The sequence below is a fragment of the Bos grunniens genome, chromosome 26 (genome assembly GCF_055505025.1).
Source record: "Bos grunniens cultivar Pamir isolate PY7600 chromosome 26, Bosgru_T2T1.0, whole genome shotgun sequence".
Classification (NCBI taxonomy): domain Eukaryota; kingdom Metazoa; phylum Chordata; class Mammalia; order Artiodactyla; family Bovidae; genus Bos; species Bos grunniens.
In genome coordinates, this window is record NC_141190.1 from 34,690,379 (window position 1) to 34,709,992 (window position 19,614).

At 43.1% G+C, this 19,614-nt stretch overlaps 1 protein-coding gene across 49 annotated transcripts in view; it reads right to left on the minus strand.

Annotated features, from left to right (window-relative positions):
- Positions 1-19,614, minus strand: part of ABLIM1 (actin binding LIM protein 1) — a 328,684-nt gene that overhangs the window by 26,854 nt on the left and 282,216 nt on the right. For 47 of the 49 annotated variants that reach the window (XM_086377832.1, XM_086377830.1, XM_086377829.1 and 44 more), the window contains 4 exons: positions 11,423-11,500; positions 10,246-10,401; positions 7,648-7,683; positions 5,155-5,284 (listed from right to left, as the gene is read on the minus strand). In XM_086377832.1, coding sequence (XP_086233958.1) covers positions 5,155-5,284; positions 7,648-7,683; positions 10,246-10,401; positions 11,423-11,500 — 400 coding nt within the window. Of the gene's footprint in view, positions 1-5,154; positions 5,285-7,647; positions 7,684-10,245; positions 10,402-11,422; positions 11,501-17,339; positions 17,609-19,614 lie in introns of those variants that run through there. The other 2 variants (XM_086377825.1, XM_086377824.1) reach the window with 1 other exon arrangement.

Below are 19,614 nucleotides of genomic sequence, written 5' to 3' on the forward strand. Positions count from 1 at the left end.
GGTTTTTCCACTGGTCATGTATGGATGTAAGAGTTGGACTATAAAGAAAGTGCCGAAGAGTTGATGCTTTTGAACTGTGGTGTTGGAGAAGACTCTTGAGAGTCCCTTGGACTGCAAAGAGATCCAACCAGTCCATCCTAAAGGAGATCAGTCCTGGGTGTTCATTGGAAGGACTGATATTGAAGCTGAAACTCCAATACTTTGGCCACCTGATGCTAAGAGCTGACTCATTAGAAAAGACCCTGATGTTGGGAAAGATTGAGAGCAGGAGGAGAAGGGGATGACAGAGGATGAGATCGTTGGATGGCATTACCGACTCAATGGACGTGGGTTTGGGTGGACTCCGGGAGTTGGTGATGGACCTGGCGTGCTGCAGGTCATGGGGTCGCAAAGAGTCGGACACGACTGAGCGACTGAACTGAACCGAACCGGAGAATGAAATTTTCTAGTTAAAAAGGGATGGAAAGTAAAAATTTGCTTTAAAAATTATTCAAGTATATTTATATTGAAACACATCCCTCTAATAGGAATGAAGGTTGAGAAGGCTTGGGGGTCTCTCTAGTCCTGGTGCTGCCACTTCTGAGCTGCGAGTCCTTGGCCGGGTCACTTAACCAGGGCCTCAGCTGTTCATCTACCCCTAAGCCTCCCGCCTGCTCCTTTAATCACAGGATACTGTGAGGAGTGATGTAACCGGAAGTGTTCAAAGAGCATCATGCTGAGAGGGAAATCACAGATGCACAGAGCGGAGTGCTCATTATGAGGAGGCGTGTGTGCTCATTCATGACCAACTCTTTGTGACCACATGGACTGTAGCCCACCAGGCTCCTCTGTCCATGGGATTCTTCAGGTGAGAATACTGGAATGGGTTGCCTTTTCCTTCTCCAAGGGATCTGCCTGACCCAGGGATTGAACTCACGTCTCCTGCATTGGCAGGCAAATGTTTTACCACCGTGCCACCTAGGAAGCCCGCCTATAATACAAGTTGGCAAGGGCATTTCACCTTGCCAACTACAAACTGGCACTTGCCATCTACCTCTACAAGGATTAAACCATGAGCTGCTGCAGCTGCTGACCTTCAACACCCCCTGAAAGGAGCTCAGGGTGGAGAACAGGAATGAGGCCCTCTGTGCTCTGGGAAAAACTGGCACAAATAATCTGTCAAGAATTTTAGAAAGTGCTGTGACTGCTGAAAAAGACAGATGTCTTTGCTAAAGGCAAGTGGTGTGTGTCTTTAATAGGCATATCAGCAATGTTATTTTCACAGCCTAGAAAATGCAAAAAAATAGCATGCTCACAAAGTAACTGCTTACTGATAGGGGCAGGAAATTTATATTTTAGGACTCAACTGAGTTGGACTCAACTCAATTGATGCTTTTGAACTGTGGTATTGGAGAAGACTCTTGAGAGTCCCTTGGACTGCAAGGAGATCAAACCAGACAATCCTAAAGGAAATCAGTCCTGAGTATTCATTGGAAGGATTGATGCTGAAGCTCAAACTCCAATACTTTGGCCATCTGATGCAAAGAACTGACTCATTTGAAAAGACTCTGATGTTGAGAAAGATTGAAGGCAGGAGGAGAAGGGGACGACAGAGGATGAGATGGTTGGATGGCACCACCCGACTTGATGGACATGAGTTTGAGCAAGTTCCTGGAGCTGGTGATGACAGGGAAGCCTGGCGTGCTGCAGTCCATGGAGTTGCAGAGTTCGACATGACTGAGCGACTGAACTGAACTGACTAAAAAACTGAGTCCTAAAAATCCAGATGAGTAAAAAGGTTGGGTAGACTGCAAACAAAATTCAGTCAAAGAGCACAACGCTTAGGCTGTTGGAGAAAGTGTTAGTGATGTGAGATCTTGGAGCTCAGGGTTAGAATCCTTCAGGTCTGTCTTAAGACCCATGACAACATCTGTGCTTGCCTGCAACTCTCTCCTTCAGCTCTTGGGTTGGCCAGAAAATTTGTTTGGGTTTTTCTATAACTGTTTATGAAAAATCCAAATGGACTTTTTGGCTAACTCAATATTCTCTTCAGTTACTTTGGTTCAAATCAAGGCTATGGAAGAAGTCAGCATTCTCTTGGGAGCTCCGACATATTTTAAATTATGGCCCCTTGGTGATCCCTCTGTGGCTCCTGGCTCCCCCACCAAGTAAGGAGAACTGAGAACTCCGATTGAGGACTGCTACCGAAGCACGATGAGAACAATGGGAGCAACACAGAGGGAAGGGCAGAGATGGGCAGGAACAGAAAACGGAAGGCAAAGCCCCTCTTCTCCATCATGCAGACATCAGGACAAGTCAAAGGAAGATCACCCTAAGAGTTGGCTCAAGGAGAGAAATTTCAGTTACATGGGCCTAGGTCTTTCGTACTGTCCAAACATCTTAGTGGTTACGTGGCTTATCATCATGAAGACAACTTTGGAATCCTTGTTCTGAATACCGTTGGGGTTTTGCTGAGCCATATCACATATCAAAAACAGGAAAATTCCCCAGATATATATTATATTTTGCTTCTAACACAGAGAAAAGCAAAATGATAATATATATTTTTTCCTAAGCAGGAGAGAAGCAATCTTAAGGTCTCCAAAGTACTTCCTGTTACTTCGTCTAGAGCCCTTAGAAATGACATATTTCTCCCAAGGAGAGATGCTATGCCAGTTCTAAGACACGGCCGGGTGTGAAGTCATGACGCACGCAGGCATGCTGAGAGGTCCAAAGCTGGGGGCTGACTCTTGGAGATACACCTTATTAGCCTTCCCAGGGCGCTAATAAATCTCCGCTTTGCAGGGTGCTGCCTGGAGAAGCCTGCCTCCTTACCTTTCACATGGGGAAGGAAGTGGTGTCGGAATGGGGAGTTGGGGCGGGAGTCGCTGTGGGCGGAGCTGAGGCTGCTGGTGCGCAGGAAGGACCTCTGCACACCAGGAGACAGCAGCTCTGTGCAGCAAGGACCGGGGGCAGGGCAGGGTGGAGACAGAAAAGAAGAGCAGAAATTAACACAGGAGCAGGGACGCTGCCATCGTTCCAAGGGAGGGAAAAGGAAAAAAAAAACAAAATAAAGAACATTAATCAGGAGTCTGAAAACGGAGGAAGGAAAAGGGGTTAAGAAGGCGCCTGCGAGGGGTTAGGCACAGTGGGGAGAGTCTGCCAACGGGTCCAGGTCAGTCCAGAGTCACTCTCCAAGGATAAATGGCTTTAGTGGGAGGGAACGGCCACCAGGACATTCTGGCAGGATGACACCCGAGACCACTGAGTCGGGACCAGGCTTGCCACTTAGATTCAACCACGGCTGTTTTAAAAAAGGCACCTAACAAAACAGAATCCTCTAACATGTATGTTTAAAAGTTTCAAGAACCTTGCAAAAAAACTATTGGGCTGGCCAAAAAAGTTCATTTGGGTTTTACATTAAGATGACAAACTCAAATGAACTTTTTGGCTAACCCAATACCAATATGTCAGGGTCAGATTCTCTTTTTTTTCTGTTTAAGTGGTAAACTTCTCCTACTAGAAGTTTAATTTTACTTTGTCCTTGTCTGTGTCCCCTAGGTGGCAAAGAGCTGCCTATGATGCTGAGAACTGGGCAGTGGAGGCACTGATGAGCTGGAAACTTAGTTACGGACCTTTAAGCCAAACCAGACCGAGGGACGTGCATGACTCTCTGGCATCTAGAACTTACGGACTGGACACTTCAAGGTGCTCTGTGTTGACCATGACTGTGCTAGCAGAGCCCCCACCTTGAAAAAATAATCTTAATAACTGGCATCACACAGGTCCATAACGTATCATGGAAGGGGAGGAGAAGTGCTTAGGATGCACAAATTGTTCTGAAGCTTCTTGGAATCAGAACTATGATGGGAACACAGGAACACTTTCTACTGCCCCATGAGGACATGGCCTTTTTGGGAAACCAAGTCGCTCACTGACCACTCCCTGGCTATCCAGTGGTCTCTCGGACAGTTTCCTGGCAACCCCATGTCATTCTGACAAGGTCATGGCTGCAGCCTCAGTGACCTTAGGGGTATGCCCACACATAGGTATGGTGGTATAAAGGATTTCTCATCATCCAGGCAGATAAGGGCTTAAATCCAAACCCAGGAATAAAATGGATATACATGTATATGACAAATGAATTCCTTTCCTGAAAATTTTCCTTTAATGGTATTCAACAAATACTGAGTAAATGTTTAGGAGCCTAGAGAAAACTATATATTATTGAAGGATCTAAGAGTAAAAATTTAATCCTCTACAAGCACTAAATTTCTGGCTTTAAAGAGAAGATTGCAGCCTTTTTACATTCAGTTCATCCCTTTGGTTTTATTTTATAAAATAAGTTCCCATATGAATGGGCTTATGAGCCTACACAAAAGCAAGAGGCTTAAAATGAAGTCTTTGTAGACATGCATCATCACCAAGTTTGTTTAGAAAGCCAAAATCTTCCTTGGTGAATGTATTTCTTCTGTGGATTTATTCATCTGTCTTCTGTGATAAGATTCTTCTTTTTGTACTCCACATAGGAGACACCCTCTAATATGAAAAAGGACCACATTTTGCAGAGATAAAGGTCGAATGAAGATCATTACTCTTAATAGTCTCCATCATAGCTCGTCTCCAGTGCTTATATGTTTTCCAAGTCTGATTCAAACTTTTAGGTAGGAAGGCACCTTAAAATTGACCAAATACAGCCTGTGCTTACATATGAGACTTCCTTCTAGTGGGTTCTTAACCAAGCACCCACAGTAATACCATGTGCCTGGATGGGGGAACATAACAAACCCATCCATAAATGACTGACACTGGATTTTAGATGATGCTGGTAAGCCTAAAAGGCACATCACCATATTTTCTTTCAGAGATCTCCATTTTAAGTCTCAACGTGCTGAGATTATCTTCAAGTCTTAAAAAAATAAATTCCTTTACTTTTTGTTGTCCGCTGTCAAAATGTAACAATTCAGTAAATCATAATAATCATAAAATGTGTCTTAAGAAAAGAAATAACACAAACTTTAATGGGATAGGAGTTTTTGATTTTTTTTCCTGGGAGAAGGGAAGGTAGATTCGGCAGGCAGTCAGATTTTTAATACACTACTGGTGGTGGGTAAAACAATCACACAGAAACACAGAGGGTTATCCGGAGTGAATCCAGGGGACAGGCGCCCTTACCAGGTCTGTGAAAATGCTGAGGAGAGCGGGATGTGGTTGGAGTGTAGCTGTGGCGGCTGTACACTGGGGAGTTGATGGAGCCCTGGCTTGTGGACCGGTGGATCATCCGGTCCCGCCCATCCTGGTACCCCTGGAAGAAAGTGTGAGACGGTGGGCGCACGACACATGGTCAGGCTGTTGTCAGGCTCAAGTGAAGTCAAGCTGCACCCAAGTCCCCCAGGAACTATCCCGTCGACCCGCTGCTATATACATTTTAGGGGCACGTTCCTTAAGCAGGTACGCAAACGAACACTCCAGGGGTGACGCCTTTTGTTCAAAACCTGTAGTCCTTGCCTTTACCAAGATTTTAAGATGTTAAAGTGATAAACTCCAGTGTTGACAGAGGTCTGGGAAAAGAGGGAATAATTCCAACGACCATGTTTATATGATGCTTTTCAGTTTTACAAAGTGCGTTCGCATAGGTTGTATCATTAGACCTGCATCAGAAGGAAGGTAGAACATGTGGTGCTCCTTCCCTTCTCCATAAATGCAGGATGTTCCAGAAGGTTCCAGGCAGCTGAGACCTGTGGGCAGGTGTGTAGCTCGTACAGTGGAACCTGTTTCAGAAACAGCCTCCTGACTCTAATCTCACCCCTGGATCCAACCACCTACTCATACCATCTATGCATGTTGATCTGGGGACATTCTAAGTTGATTTTCCCGGAGAATAAGCTTGTGGTGGCCTCAAATCCAATAATTCTATCTCTAAGAGGCAAACCTAAAAATACTTTTTAAAATGATCTTTAAATGGAAAAATTTCCTCAGATATTTATAATGTCACCATTTATAAAAACAAAGTTTTGTATGATGTGCTCAACAAATGGGGGGCACACTTAAGCTATGGCATATCAATTTAATGGAATACAGTAGCATCATACCATGTCCAAATCTAAAGAATACTGTACATATAAAGTTCAAACAAAAAATCATACACACAACCATAACTTAAAACTGTAAAAGAATTAGACGAGTATAGGGAATGTTTTACACTTTAGGAGTTTGCTGTCCTATGAAGTTTTTACTAGCACAATACAAATAAAAGTTTGAAAAAATGCACAAAAATGATTTAAATTAAAATCTCAATTACCATGGGTATGTGAAATGCAAGAGCAAGAGGCAAAAAAGCTTTGGTTTGATCCTAGTTGGCTCTAACAATAAATTGAAACAACAACAAAACAAAATTCCTGCAATAGTGTGTCTCAGTCTTGCAAGTGGTCAATTATAGAATGACTGCTTCATAATTTCAGTCATAAATGCCCATAGAAATTATTCATAGCGCTCAGTATAAACCATCACAATACTACAGAGATTGTACCATCTCAAATTACAGTGATTACCTAAGGTCAGTCCAGTTCTATATAGACTATCCAGAAAGTTACTTGACTTTAAGACAAGACTACTGATTTTATTTATTATTATTATTATTCGTAGATGGGGATAGACCCAACCCCTGAGGAGTTTGCTCACTGGATGCATAAAGAAATGCAGAATAATAAGAAGCATGCTGGAACAAACAATCCCTTTGTTATTATCTGTAACAGCTTACGTGAAAGAAAGTGCTGGGCTGGACCTGGGTGCTGGAGCATGCTCAGATTTGAGTGGGTCTGAGCTTAGGCTGCTAGTTTCAAAACTACCCTCCAAGAGAAAAATTACACAGGAACAACAGGAAGTACTTCTAAGGCTTCTGGTCACCATGTAGGTAAGTCAATGTGGATGAGGGCAAAACCAAGAATTTCTGGGACCAGGGCTATAGAGTGAAGGTGTTGTTCCATTTTGTAAATCAATATCACCACCTTCCTGAAGAAAGTTTAATAAAATGGGTTGGGAGTATAAATCATTTGGGAGCTGCATCTTTGGTGTTGGATGCTACAGAAGGGAAGAGTATGTTTGGGTTGACACGGGACCCATAGCTTACTATGGAACAATCACTGACCGCTGTATGTGATCCAGACACGCAGGAGGTTATTCCCAAGGGAACAGACAGGCTGGTGGACTTGATAAAAGCCACTATACGGTCTGTCTACCCTGAGAAGGGAGACAAGACTATTGATTTTAGACTAAGAGGGCTGGTCTTCCATGAAGATGGCTCTGCTGATGGAAACACCATGGCCACGGTTGGCCATTTCAGATAATCTAGTAGGTTGGGAATCAGATCAATTAATTATGGTTGATGAGAAAGAGCCCAACATAGGGACAAATGGCTCTACTCCCTGCAAACACTTTCCTACTATTCAGAGGTGCAATGTACAACTGGTTTTATTTCCTTGTCTCCATTTAAAAAGAAATGTGCTTCTGTGTCTTAGAGACATATCTTACACTAAGGAGTCCTACATTCATGATAAGCTCGTGCAGTTTTTCTGTTCGTTTAATGTCCTTTTGCAAAAATGTGAGTCTAGGAAAGGTCCAAGAAATTCTCCAATTCCACCCATTTAAATTTTCAAAAATGGCACTTACTTCCGCTGATGGAGTAGGAGACAGAGTCCTTGGAGACTGGAAGAATAAGAGAAAGCCACAATGTTAACTCACTTTAATTAGAGTTGCTTATCAGAATCATCTGGAAACATTATTCAAACCACACATGCCAACACCCTTGCCTGTCCTCCACCTTCTGATTTAGAAGATGAGAATGGGGCTCAGACAGGTACACAATGACAAAGCCCTTGGGGGACCCTATCAGGGACGTGTCTCCCTGATAACCATGGGTTTTGACAAATATGCTGTAATGCTTTTAGGTAATTAAGTTAGAGAAATTGGAACTATTTCCTCTCTATATTCATGGTTTACCACCATGAGTTACAGTGTCTACTGAAACACAGAATTTGGTAAGCACAGTTGCTGACTAAGTTATAACCACAGTAATTAATCATGTAATATGTTATGGTGACCGCCTCGGTGGCATCTTCCCCAGGAGGCCTTGTCGACCTCATCACCATTCACCTTCTGGCTTCCATCTTTCTAGGATTCCTCGAGGCCGTCAGCCGACCAAGCCCTCTCCCACCTCAGGGCCCTTGCACGTGCTGTGTCCTCTGCCAGCAGTGCTTTCCACTCAGACACCCGCAGGGCGCACTCCCCATCTTCAGTGAGGCCTCTGCTCAAATGCATTACCACCCAGTCCCTTCTGTGATCCTCCCAGTTAAGGCAGCAACCCAGCACCCCCTGACCCCTGTGTACTTTCTCCTTACTCTGCTTCATTTTCCATCAAAGCAATATCACCCTGTAATATTATGTTCTGTGTCTATTCTATGTCTCCCTTTCCACTGCAAGCTCCATGAGGGCAAGAAATCCATTCATTTACAACTAAGTGTTCCCAGCGACTGGAGTAGCTCCTGGCACATAGTAGGTACCCAATGAATATTTCCTAAATGAATGAATGAAATGTTCACAATTAAAAATGCAAAAAAGCTTTCAAATAGAAATGAAATGCAAACGAAGTGTTCTGAAGAACACGGCCAGTGGCGGATTTCTCAGTTTCAGAATCTGCCCTTCTTTTCCAAGTGTACAAGAAGTCACTGGCCGTCTGTACTCCAGACTTCCTCGAGCCCCGTGGTCTGTCTGATCTGCTTTCTGGAGGCACAGATGGCTACACAGAACTTCAAGCTTACTTCTCCATTGTTTCTAAAACGGCAGTATATGGATTCTATGGAAGTGCTAATGATCAAAAGGATAACGAAACAGCTTGTAAACTTGTCTAAGCTGCAAGCTTCATGGGTTGGAGACGAGTTCATGAACACATCTGATTTCTGACTGGAGGGCATCCACCTAGTCCAGACTCTGTGCTCAGAGAAACCTGTAGGCCATCATTCTAGGCTACTGTTGAGTGCTTATGTGCCAGAATCTAAATACTTCACTTAATCCTTACAGAAAACCCCTACGGTAGGTGTCCCTATTATCTTGAGTTTACAGATAAGGAGATGGAAATATGCAATTTTTCCAAAGTCATATGGAGAGTAAATATCAGAGTCTGGTTCCAAACACAGAAATGTTCCCTTTAAAGCTCAAACATCTGGGCCCATAACACCATAAAGCCCATAACACCATAAAGCAACTCGCCTCCCCTTACTTGTATGGCTTGAACATTAGGCAATTCTCATTCACTCCCTGTAGGACCAGCTTCTATGTACTCTGTTCAGGAACCTTCCTTTGCCCCTTATCCTCTGTGAAACTCTGCCCGGCAAAGGCAACTGAACCACCCAAGCCAAAGATCAATCAACCTGCACTTCAAAGGCTGCAGATGCAGTTACAGCTATGTGACCACTAGGTGGCACTACATGTAACGGACACCACTGCCCACCCAAGGGATCATTTCAACCAGGAGCTATGCTCTGAAATACAAACCCAGATTGGAAAAATAAAAAAAAATAAAGATATATATATATATATATATATGTAAATATATACGCACATATGTAGGTATATACATAGATTTTGTCATTATCTGCTTTACAAAGAAGTTAGGATTATAAAGGGTGTCTCAGGTCAAAGTCACATAACTAATGAGTGGAATCCCTGGGTTAAGCCCAGGTAACTCGATTCCAGAAGCCCATCTCATACCACTTTGCTGTACTGTGGCCCTACACATTTTTTTCTTTGCATATACTAATTATCTTACGATGCTGGAAGACACAGTTGTCAAAATTTAGGGGGTGTGCTCTCTCTCCTCACGATCCCCATGAATATATTTCAGCTCGCCCCAAGGCTACCCCCTCACCCCAGAGGACCCTTGCCCTGATCCCCTCTGCTCACAGACTCTCCCCAGTTTCGGCTCCCTTCCCAGCAAGTCAGCTCCTCTACCCTCCAGCTTGGTCCTGATACTCACTCCTCCTGCCCTGTTGTTTCCTTTGGTTGGTCTGCTTCCCCACCTCTCCACACCTCCCACAGGGAGGGGATGGTGCAATAGGCTTCTGACTACCTCAACGCACCTGCTACAGAAGCCTGCAAACAGCGAGCAATGAGAAGGACTCTCTGACTTATCTTGACTCCAATCAGTAGTTTTTATACAGGTGGCAAAAGAGAAAGAAGTTGTGCCGTTCACGACTTCTGGGAATTTATTACCTCTCCCAGGCTCTGCCTCTCCTGCTTGTCATCATAGCCCGAAGAGTAGAAAGGCTCATAGGTAATAAGATCTGGACGTTCAATGTCGTAAATCGCCTTGACCTTGGGAATGGCTGCTAAATCCTTGTAATCCAGGATTTCATTATCCACTTTTGCCTGCCAAAGTTAAACAGAAAGAAAGATCATTCTGCCATCTTATCTCTGGGGAACTGTGGTTAGTGCATCTCATGTCTTATTTAAGAGTGAAAATCTTAAAAACAAACAAATCCCCAAATACTTTGCTTAGCATGGTCACACTGTTTATAAAGTTGCCTGTTTAAGACTCACAGACATGGAGCACAGAATTGTGATTGCCTAGAGGGAGGGAGATTGGGGTGGGAAGAACCAGGAGTTTGAGACTAACAGATGCAAAATTTCTTATGTAGAACGGATAAACAAGAAGGTCTGACTGTACAGTATAGGAAACTATATTCAATATCCTGTGAAATGATGGCAAAGAATATGAAAAGTAATATGTGTACATATGTATAACTAAATTATTTTACTATACATTAGAAATAGATACATTGTACATCAACTATATGTTAATAAAATAAATTTAAAAAATAAAGTTGCCAATTTATACCAGATATTCATATTTTCAAAAAAAGTCACCAAAAGCTTGGGGAAAAGTCTAAGTAGAATTCATCAAATAGAGAAGAATGCAAACCTTCAGGATTTCCTAAATTTATGACACAGAAGGGAAAGCTCAAACAGATGGTCAAAAAATCCTCCCAGATGGCTAAAAACAAGAACTGCATATTTAATAAACTAAATATTTAAAGACCTTTGTGGCAGAATTTAAGGACACTCAGTACTGGAATTATAAAACATATAATTAATCTCCAAATATCCATATGTAAGTTAGGTGCAATAATTTTTCAAGTCCTGTATCACATTACTGCATTTTATAGGGTTATCTACTCAATCACTCTATACTGATGGTCACATCCACAGAAACATTCGATCGCCTGGAGGAAAATGGGATTGAGATGGCTGATCTACAAGAATGAAAACTGGATCTCATAACAGAAATAGAAAGCATTTTGAATTATTCCCTTTCAGATTATCCAGTCCACACTTACCGTCTGCTACCTTACCTGGCCTGGAAGTATCTCTTCCAGAAGCGGATACTTACATAGATAGTATGACCCGGGGAGCCAGGGATGCTGGAGCCTGGTCGAGAGTAAATGCTTTCAGAGGAAGTCCTGGTAGGCTGTAAAAGAAAGAGTGTCATGTAAGATTTCAGACCGTGGCTTCCGAATCACGACTGGCTGAAGTCCCTATACTTGCCTAAAGACTTAAGCTGATTAAAAAGAGAAAGACTTGTAACTTTTATGAATAAGGGAAAATATAACCGAGGAAGAAAGGTCAACGAGAACGAACTGTGCCGTCAGCCTTGAAAGTGCACCTGGGGGCTTCTTTCTTCTCCTTGTCCCCGACACCACCATCGAGCACATTCCATCTCCACGACCACCACCCTAGCACCATCCGGTCACCACCTGTGCTCGCCTGGACTCCTGCCATGGCCTCACCTTTGGGTTTCCTGCCTTCGACCTGCCTTCCTTCGACCATCTGCAAATCCACTGGGCACCCAGTGGCCACAGAGATCTGTGAAGAACACAGTCTGAACGGTCACTACCCTTCTTTAGGCGTCAGCATCTGCAAAGAATGGAGTCACCGCTCCCAGGGCCTCGGGATCTCGTCCCTGCCTGCCTCTCCTGCATCACTCACTGCCCGCTGTCACTCACAGGACAGGAACATGTCACTGCCTCAGGATCCTTATCCTTGCTGCTTCCTCGACCTGAGAAGCGTGCCCTCATCCCCCGTTTCACTTTTCTTCCCTCCTTCAGTCTTGGCTTAAATATCACCTCCTCCAAGAAGCCGCGCCTGTTCTCTTCCTCCAGAGTTGGTGACTTGCTGTTTTCTCTCCTCGCATTAATCCTGCTTTCTCCTTCACGAATAAAATGAAAAATGCCGTACTTGTTGGTTTCGTCATCATGTCGATCTCGCTCATTACCTTTAGTTATGGCCTCTGCCCTCAGAGGGCTTCTTTTCTTACCACCTACAGTGCCCACCGTCTTGCACAGGTACAGAGCAGGCATAAATATTTGTTGTGGGAATGAGAATTTATTATTTGCAAGCAACTACTCAGTTTGTGGATACTTGACTCATGTTAATTACATGATTTGAACTTAACCGCATGGAAGGTCACTGAGTTAAGGTCCGTGGTCAGCCACCAGGGAAAGTATAAAGTGGACTTTGTAACACAGACTTAGAGAACCCTGAGAGGGAGGGATGGTGACGGAAGATGGAGGCAATGCATGAACTGGGATTAACGGCCCCTCAACCCCTGCTTGGTATGTTCCGGAAAGCTCTGCAAAGACACCAAAGTCCTGGTCTTAGAAGGCTTCTCCCTTCCATGCCGCTATTTCTTAGACAGGATGATTTATAGATCTGTGTTAGGAACACTGTTTCTGCTGATATTTCGGGATCCTGATGTGAGTATAACTGAGTCCCTAGAACCCCCTCTAAAAACAAGGATATTGTATCACTATGGACCTCACATCTGAAACAAGGAAAGCAAGCCCGCCTGGTCACCTTGAGGCAGGCAGTGCTTGGACCTGCTTTGACGGTAAGAATCCACTGGAGGGGTGGGATCACCAGGGTCCCTGACATCTCTGAGACATAAGGGGGGCAGGGGGTGGAGAGTGCACAGGGCACAGTGGAGGCGAGCCAGGCTCAACCCTTCCGGCCCTCCCTCCTTGTACGAGCACTTTCCTCCTCGAGTGACAATTTTCCAATCACAGGAGTATCTCAAGATGATAGAATCCCCATATCTGAATATATTACCAAAGAAAGGATTCATGTAATAACAGGACTCCCCAAATCCAACTCCTGGATCAATCTGCCAATCAAAACATACAAGGGACACCACCAAAGTGCAGCCTTCCTATAAAGAGAGATGCGCCCGCTTCAGAAAGCTGAGCCAGTAACCCTCTCTGTGGGATAACTGGGCTTCCCTGGTGGCTCAGTGGTAATGAATCTGCCTGCACTGCAGGAGACCCAGGTTCAATCCCTGGGTTGGGAAGACCCCCTGGAGAAGAAAATGGCAACCCACTCCAGTATTCTTGCCTGGAGAATTCCATGGACAGAGAAGACAATCATTTACTACAGGCAGTCCTTCAGCTTCAAGTTGCCAGGATCTAACATTTGCCAAACTCGATATAGTAATGAGGCCTCTTAGGCAACAACATGAGATTAGCAGTACTGAGCATTTCTTACTCACTTACTCTGTGGCAGGCCCTGTGCTGAGCACTCCCCAAGTATGCTCTCGTTTAATCTTCCCAATAACCCCAGGAAGGAGATTCTGCCAACACCCCTGTTTTCTAAATGACGGGAAAGTTGCACAGGTGGGCAAGGGTCAGGATTTGAAGCCAGATGCTTTAAAGGCAGAGCTTGAGCTCTTAATCCCTGCGCTAAATTTTCTGGGCACATCGGAGGGTAAGGGTAGCCATTTACTTTTCATCACCATGGCTTTGGGACAAACGAGCTGAAAGTAAAAGAAAAATAAGGAGATGAACTAGCAGGAGAGAGTGCATGCTAACTGAAAGTGTTTTGACTGCCACTTGGAAGCTTCTAAGAAGCCTGTAATAGCTCGCTGTTGGGGTGGGGTGGGAGAGGGTGTTCCCCAGGAGAGTCAGATGTTTTGGGTTGCTGGTGTTGCTATGACAATGGCTTGTTTTCATTAACAAGCCATGAGGACACTGTGTGAATAGCCAAAGTGCACGCTGAGCTTTGGGGTCTCTCCCACGTTCCTCATCCTTATTTCTGCCAAAATGTGGGTCAGGTACCCTTTGTTTGTTTCCTGTTAACAATGGACCTGGGGGTGGCTCTGAAGTGTTTCTTCCTCTGATGTACTATGCACCCTGATAGGAATACAGCTGGGGAAGAAGGCGCACAGGGATCAGGAAAGGGCCCTGAGTGCTCCCTTCCAGAGATGGAGAAATACTCGTCTGGAAAAGATCTCTTGGCTGAACCAGCCTGTCCCCAGCTCAGTCTCTCTCTCTCCATTCTTCACAGGATTGAGCATCCTGTGAGTGACACAGGCTTTCTCTGAAGCATTTATCTTACTCATTTACTGTTTTAATATTGTTGGGCTAAAGGTATTAACATCCAAAAATTCTTCTCAAGTTCCATTGTCTTCAGATTGCAGTCACTTCCAATTTGCATCCAACTGCCCTGGCTTCTCTGATTGCAAAATAAAGATTTGAGAGTTTCATAGTCAGTTTTTGAAGTCAAGCCAACGTTCAACAAATCCACCGCTGCTCTGGCTCTTTTTTGAGATCACTGTGCCCAGTGTGTCTTCAGACCACTTGGTGTATTTCAGAAACAGTGACAACGTGTTGGAGGTTCAGAACCTGCTGTCTTTCACTGCATTCGCCCCTGTTTGTTTTAGCTTTATTCTGGCCTCCTAACCTTACTGTCAATTTTACTTCCACAGACATCTTGCTTATGGGTTGAGTTACGGCCTTGCTTGCCTATTTTCTCATAGGGGTCCTAAGTTGTTTTCCTGTTTAAAATGAAATAATGGAATAAAATACAGTTCTGTATAGCATAATCTAGGGGGGTTCAAAGGCTGGCTTTGGAGTCGAATACCTTGACGCATATATTGGCTCTATTGGTTCTATGACATTACACGAGTGTCTTTTTTTCCCTTTCCTTCCCTTTCTCACTCTTTCATTGTTTCCCTTTAACTTCCTTACGCTTCAGTTTATCTATGTATAGAATGGAGGAGAGGGTACATACAACACCTCTTTCCTAGTGAGAAATGAAACAATACATACAAAGCTCCAAGTACCTTGCCCCACACATGACGAAGACCCAGCATTTTCCGGACAACAGAGGTGAGACTGGAGTTCTTTGCCAGCATCTTAAATAATGAAGGGCAGGACTCTCTCTGTCCTGGTCCTCATGACTGGACGGTCATTTTGGATGTGAGCTCCAATGACCAGACTTCCCTCAAGTTCTCACCCTTGGAGACCTTCCCATCAGAACTCAGGTAAGTTAACTGTCTCAATAGTTAACTATTGTGGATGGGGCAGTGGTCCCACCCAGAGCTGACAAATGTCCTTCCCTTTCTTGAGAACTCCATGGAACGAATCTGTACCCTCCCAAGACAACAACTTCTCCAGCTGGCGTCTAGGCTCTAGTTACTATCACCCTTCCATAATGGATGGCAGAGAACTTGCTCAAGCCTGTCTGATCTGCCAGGATAACTCCTGTCTGCTCCCTCGTGAACCGTGCTCCAAGTTAAATGGTACCACAGGGATGGGCCACTTACGCCACAGCCCCTAACGGCTCCCCACGCTGGTGTGTTTGCTCAACCAGCAGAGGTTAGCAGTCTCTCTTCTGAAGATAAAAACACTTACTCCTAAAAGTGGGACTATTATTTTTGAGTTGGAATCTTAAATATTTAGAATTTTACATTTCAATTCTAAACTTCTAGCCTTCTAAACATGTTGCATTTTATTTTCTCTGTGTTTTAAAGTGTTAATTTAAAAAGAGCCAATTCCTAATATTACATCACATGACAAAAGAAATCCAAATGGTTTAAGACCTAAAAGCAAATGTAATTTGATAGTAGTTTAAAACAAGAAGGAAAAGAGACATGCTGAATTTTAAATGAACGTCTTGTTTATCACTGAAGCCCCCCTTTTCTTCTTCTAGCTGTGTTTGCCCCCTAATTAATATACAACTTGCTAATAGTGTTTGATGGCCTTCAACACCAAAAGGCATAGAGCTGTCTTCTGACATGACAGCTCATATCCACACACTCAGAATTAAGGCTCATCTTAATCTCAAAAGCAACAGCTTCCTGACATGTTTTCCCTCTTTCAAATCCCACTGACAGTTTCTTCTTTATCATTAACTTAATTCTAGTGTCACCTCTTCAGGTGGTAACAAAGTTATAGACAATCCATATTTCTACAGATGATCTTTACGTGCAATTATTTCATCTAAATTACTGTTTCATCCCATTCAGATAACCAAGTTCACAACAGTGATTCACCGAATTAAATCAAGAACCCAAATGAGTCAACAGGCTTTGTCTGTGGAATTCTCTATGAGAGCTGTGATAGACACAATTACCTTCTTGCCTATATTATAAATGAAGATAATTCCAAATATTTATCCCCAAAGGTCTTCCCACTTCTGTTCTACAGAGGGAAAAAAACCAAACCTATAGAGCTGTGATGAAGCTGTTAAAGCAGAGGCAATCTACTTGTTCTCGCTTTTTCCTTCATGCCTTACAGAAAAAAACAACTTGAAAGCTCAGTTGGAAAAATTCAGTTTTTTCTTTTGATGCCATCTTTGGGGGGCAGGGAAGGTAGAGGAAAGCATGGGAAAAGCAAGGTAGATATAAGAAGGATTATAAACAGTCTATGATCTTTCAAAGGACTTTGCCAACAAGATTAGCCTTTAATCCTCATTTTGGCAACAAGAGAAAAGGATCCTTCAGTAAGAACTTTCTAGTTGTATGTGGTTCATGCAAGAAAAGCACTTTCATAAAGAAAGTGTCTAAATTTACATTTATTTCTCCAGCACATCTTCACATACCTACTTTCAGTTTCAAAAAGGCTTTTTATTTTTCCTCGAAGGAAAGAAAGAAATCAACAGAGGTCTCACCAGACTAGTAGTTCATTTCAACATGAAAGAGGAAAAAATGACATTTGATCGCTAATAGTAGATGCTTGAAAAATGCACATCTTTTTGTTTTCTGTACAAAACTTTAAAAAAACTCTCTAACTACATTTCACTTGCTGTTTCCCTTAAGCCTTGACTTTGTCCACCTGTTCCACACTTCGGAAGGCACAGTCACAGGATGAAAATTACACCGAAGAAATTCGCCAGCTCTCAAACATCTTTAAATGTTTACCATTAAAAACACTTACTGGAGCTTTGCCTGGAAATTAACCAGAGAAATGACATTTTTGCTTATTTCCAATTGTGGGCTGCCCCACACACCCGGTCCCTTCTTAGAAGCAGACAGCTGGACAGCCCTCTTGCCCCAGACCTCCCCTCACCCCACAGGAGCTGGGGAGTAACAGCTATGTTCATCTAGTCTGCATTCATCCTAAGCCATGCTCTAAGAAGGGAGAGAACTACAGGCAACTGGATCCCAGATCAGAGAGGTCGTATGAGGGCCTACGGGACCGCTACTCATATAAGGTAGTTGACACCTTATACGAAGTGCTGCTAAGGTTGACAGTACCTGCCTTGGGTTTTTGTCGAAGTTCACCAGACAAGGAGGTGATAATAGCTGCAGAAGAAGGAATACTTTAAAAAATCTTAACATATTAAATATTCACTGCTAAGTCAAAAGAGGAAATCCTTTCAGTTTTTTTGTTTGTTTTTGCTTTTATTTTTGGTTTAGTTTTGGCTGCACCACCAGCTTGTAGGATCTTAGTTCCCCGATCAGGGATCGAACCTGTGCCCTGAGTAGTGAAGGCACAGTATCTTCTCCAGAACCAGGTGTGCAACCACCATTAGCCTTTACTATGGCCAAGAGTCCTCACTGTGCAGGATAAATCTTCACACCTGTACATTCTGATACACCAAAAAGAATAAAATATCTGAACAGAGAGAAAGCTGGGAATAAAGTGGTATGTCTGGTGGCAACATTAATAAAACAGTAACCAATAGCATAATTTCCTTATTGTAGATATACTTACAGCCTCTAATTAGCTCCTTTGCAGAAATAGACACACAGTATTTGTTTGGTATATTATGGGTCTGCAAGTGCATACATTATAATACAGTGAGTGTTAGTTTCAGAAGAGAAAAAAAACTCATGCCCATTTTGGATGGCAGCCATTCATGCTTTAGCCTCCAAAGGCACAGCCCAGAAGCCCCTTTTTAGAACAAAAGCAAGTGATCCACTCCAGATTACTACAAACTTGGTCCTGGGAATATGGTGTGGTTTGTTTATAACGAATTACCGACCTTTCCCTGTAGACAAAATTTGCTTTTCTTATAGAACTCTTCCAAGTAAGTGAAACCAGAATATATTTTTCTTAGGTCATTCTATTGGGCTGGCCAAAAACTTTGTTTGGGTTTTTTCCCATAACATCTTGCAGAAAAACTTGAATGAACTTTTTGGCCAAATTAGTAATGTTTTTCCTCACCATTTTCTTTTACCTGTAATTCAGCAAGAGGAAATAAGAGGAGATTTCAGAAAATAAAAAATAAAATGACCTTCCTCTACAATAAAACCAGGCTTATTTCCAGGGCATGAAGTGCTGAAAGTCCCTGCAAGGGGTACAGTGTATCTAACACTAAAGGTACTTGATACTAATCTGGTGAAATGAACTACTGTGTAGTCAACAGTATTTAAAAGACCAAAATATCTGGGTGGCTTGAGAATTGCTTTGGCATTTTCAGGCTTCTCAAAGGTTTTGATAAGCCATGATGGCCAATGGGTGAAGCAAGAGCTTGTCAAATGGCTCATTTTCTCTGCCGGGTCCCAAGTGATTTATACCTTTCTGTGACAGGGTTACAGTTAACTTTACTGATATTTAAGGTTCGACAATGGGAATTAGATACCCATGCTTAACAACAGGGTAGGAAGAGAGAAGGTTTTCCAAAATAGACCTCTTTCTCTCTTTTCTTCTTTTTTCTCTCTCTTCTCCAGCCAACCACATCTCTTAAATGTAAGGGTCTGGAGAAGACCAAAAAATTTCACAGTTGATGATATTTTTCTTAAAGTCATGAAAGTGAATCACTTGGCAATAGCCTTAGGCTAACAAATAAAACACTATTTGAGTTATAAAGCATACTTTCAGGGAAAAAACCAAAAGCTATTGAAAAAGCAATTTCTTGCCAAGTAGGTACTAATTCTAAGAACTCACTTGCAATGGGAATAATTTCTGGCTGTTCCTCTGGATTCATGACACTGTATGTTAACTGTATGTGAAACTCTGCTGTTGGAGCCAAAGGTTTAAGATAGATGAAGATCATATGACAAATATAAGTTGAACGTAACCCAGCTTCACGGGCCAATGCAATACACTCAGGGCCTGGAATCTACGGATAAGTGTTGCTCCTTTTGACCTGCAACACCTTGGACTGACTTCACTCTGTAGGTGGAGAAACTCCAGGGGTTGATGTCTAAAAGGTTTCTTTCCCCTCTGAAACTTTGTACTTCTATCTTTCAAATCATTTAAAGAAAGCAGGTACAGCTTTAATGAAAGTAGACCCAAACCCAAACTGTCCTGGGCCATCGTGCAGTTCTGGCAGGCAGAGAAAACAGGCACGGGCGTCAAGCCC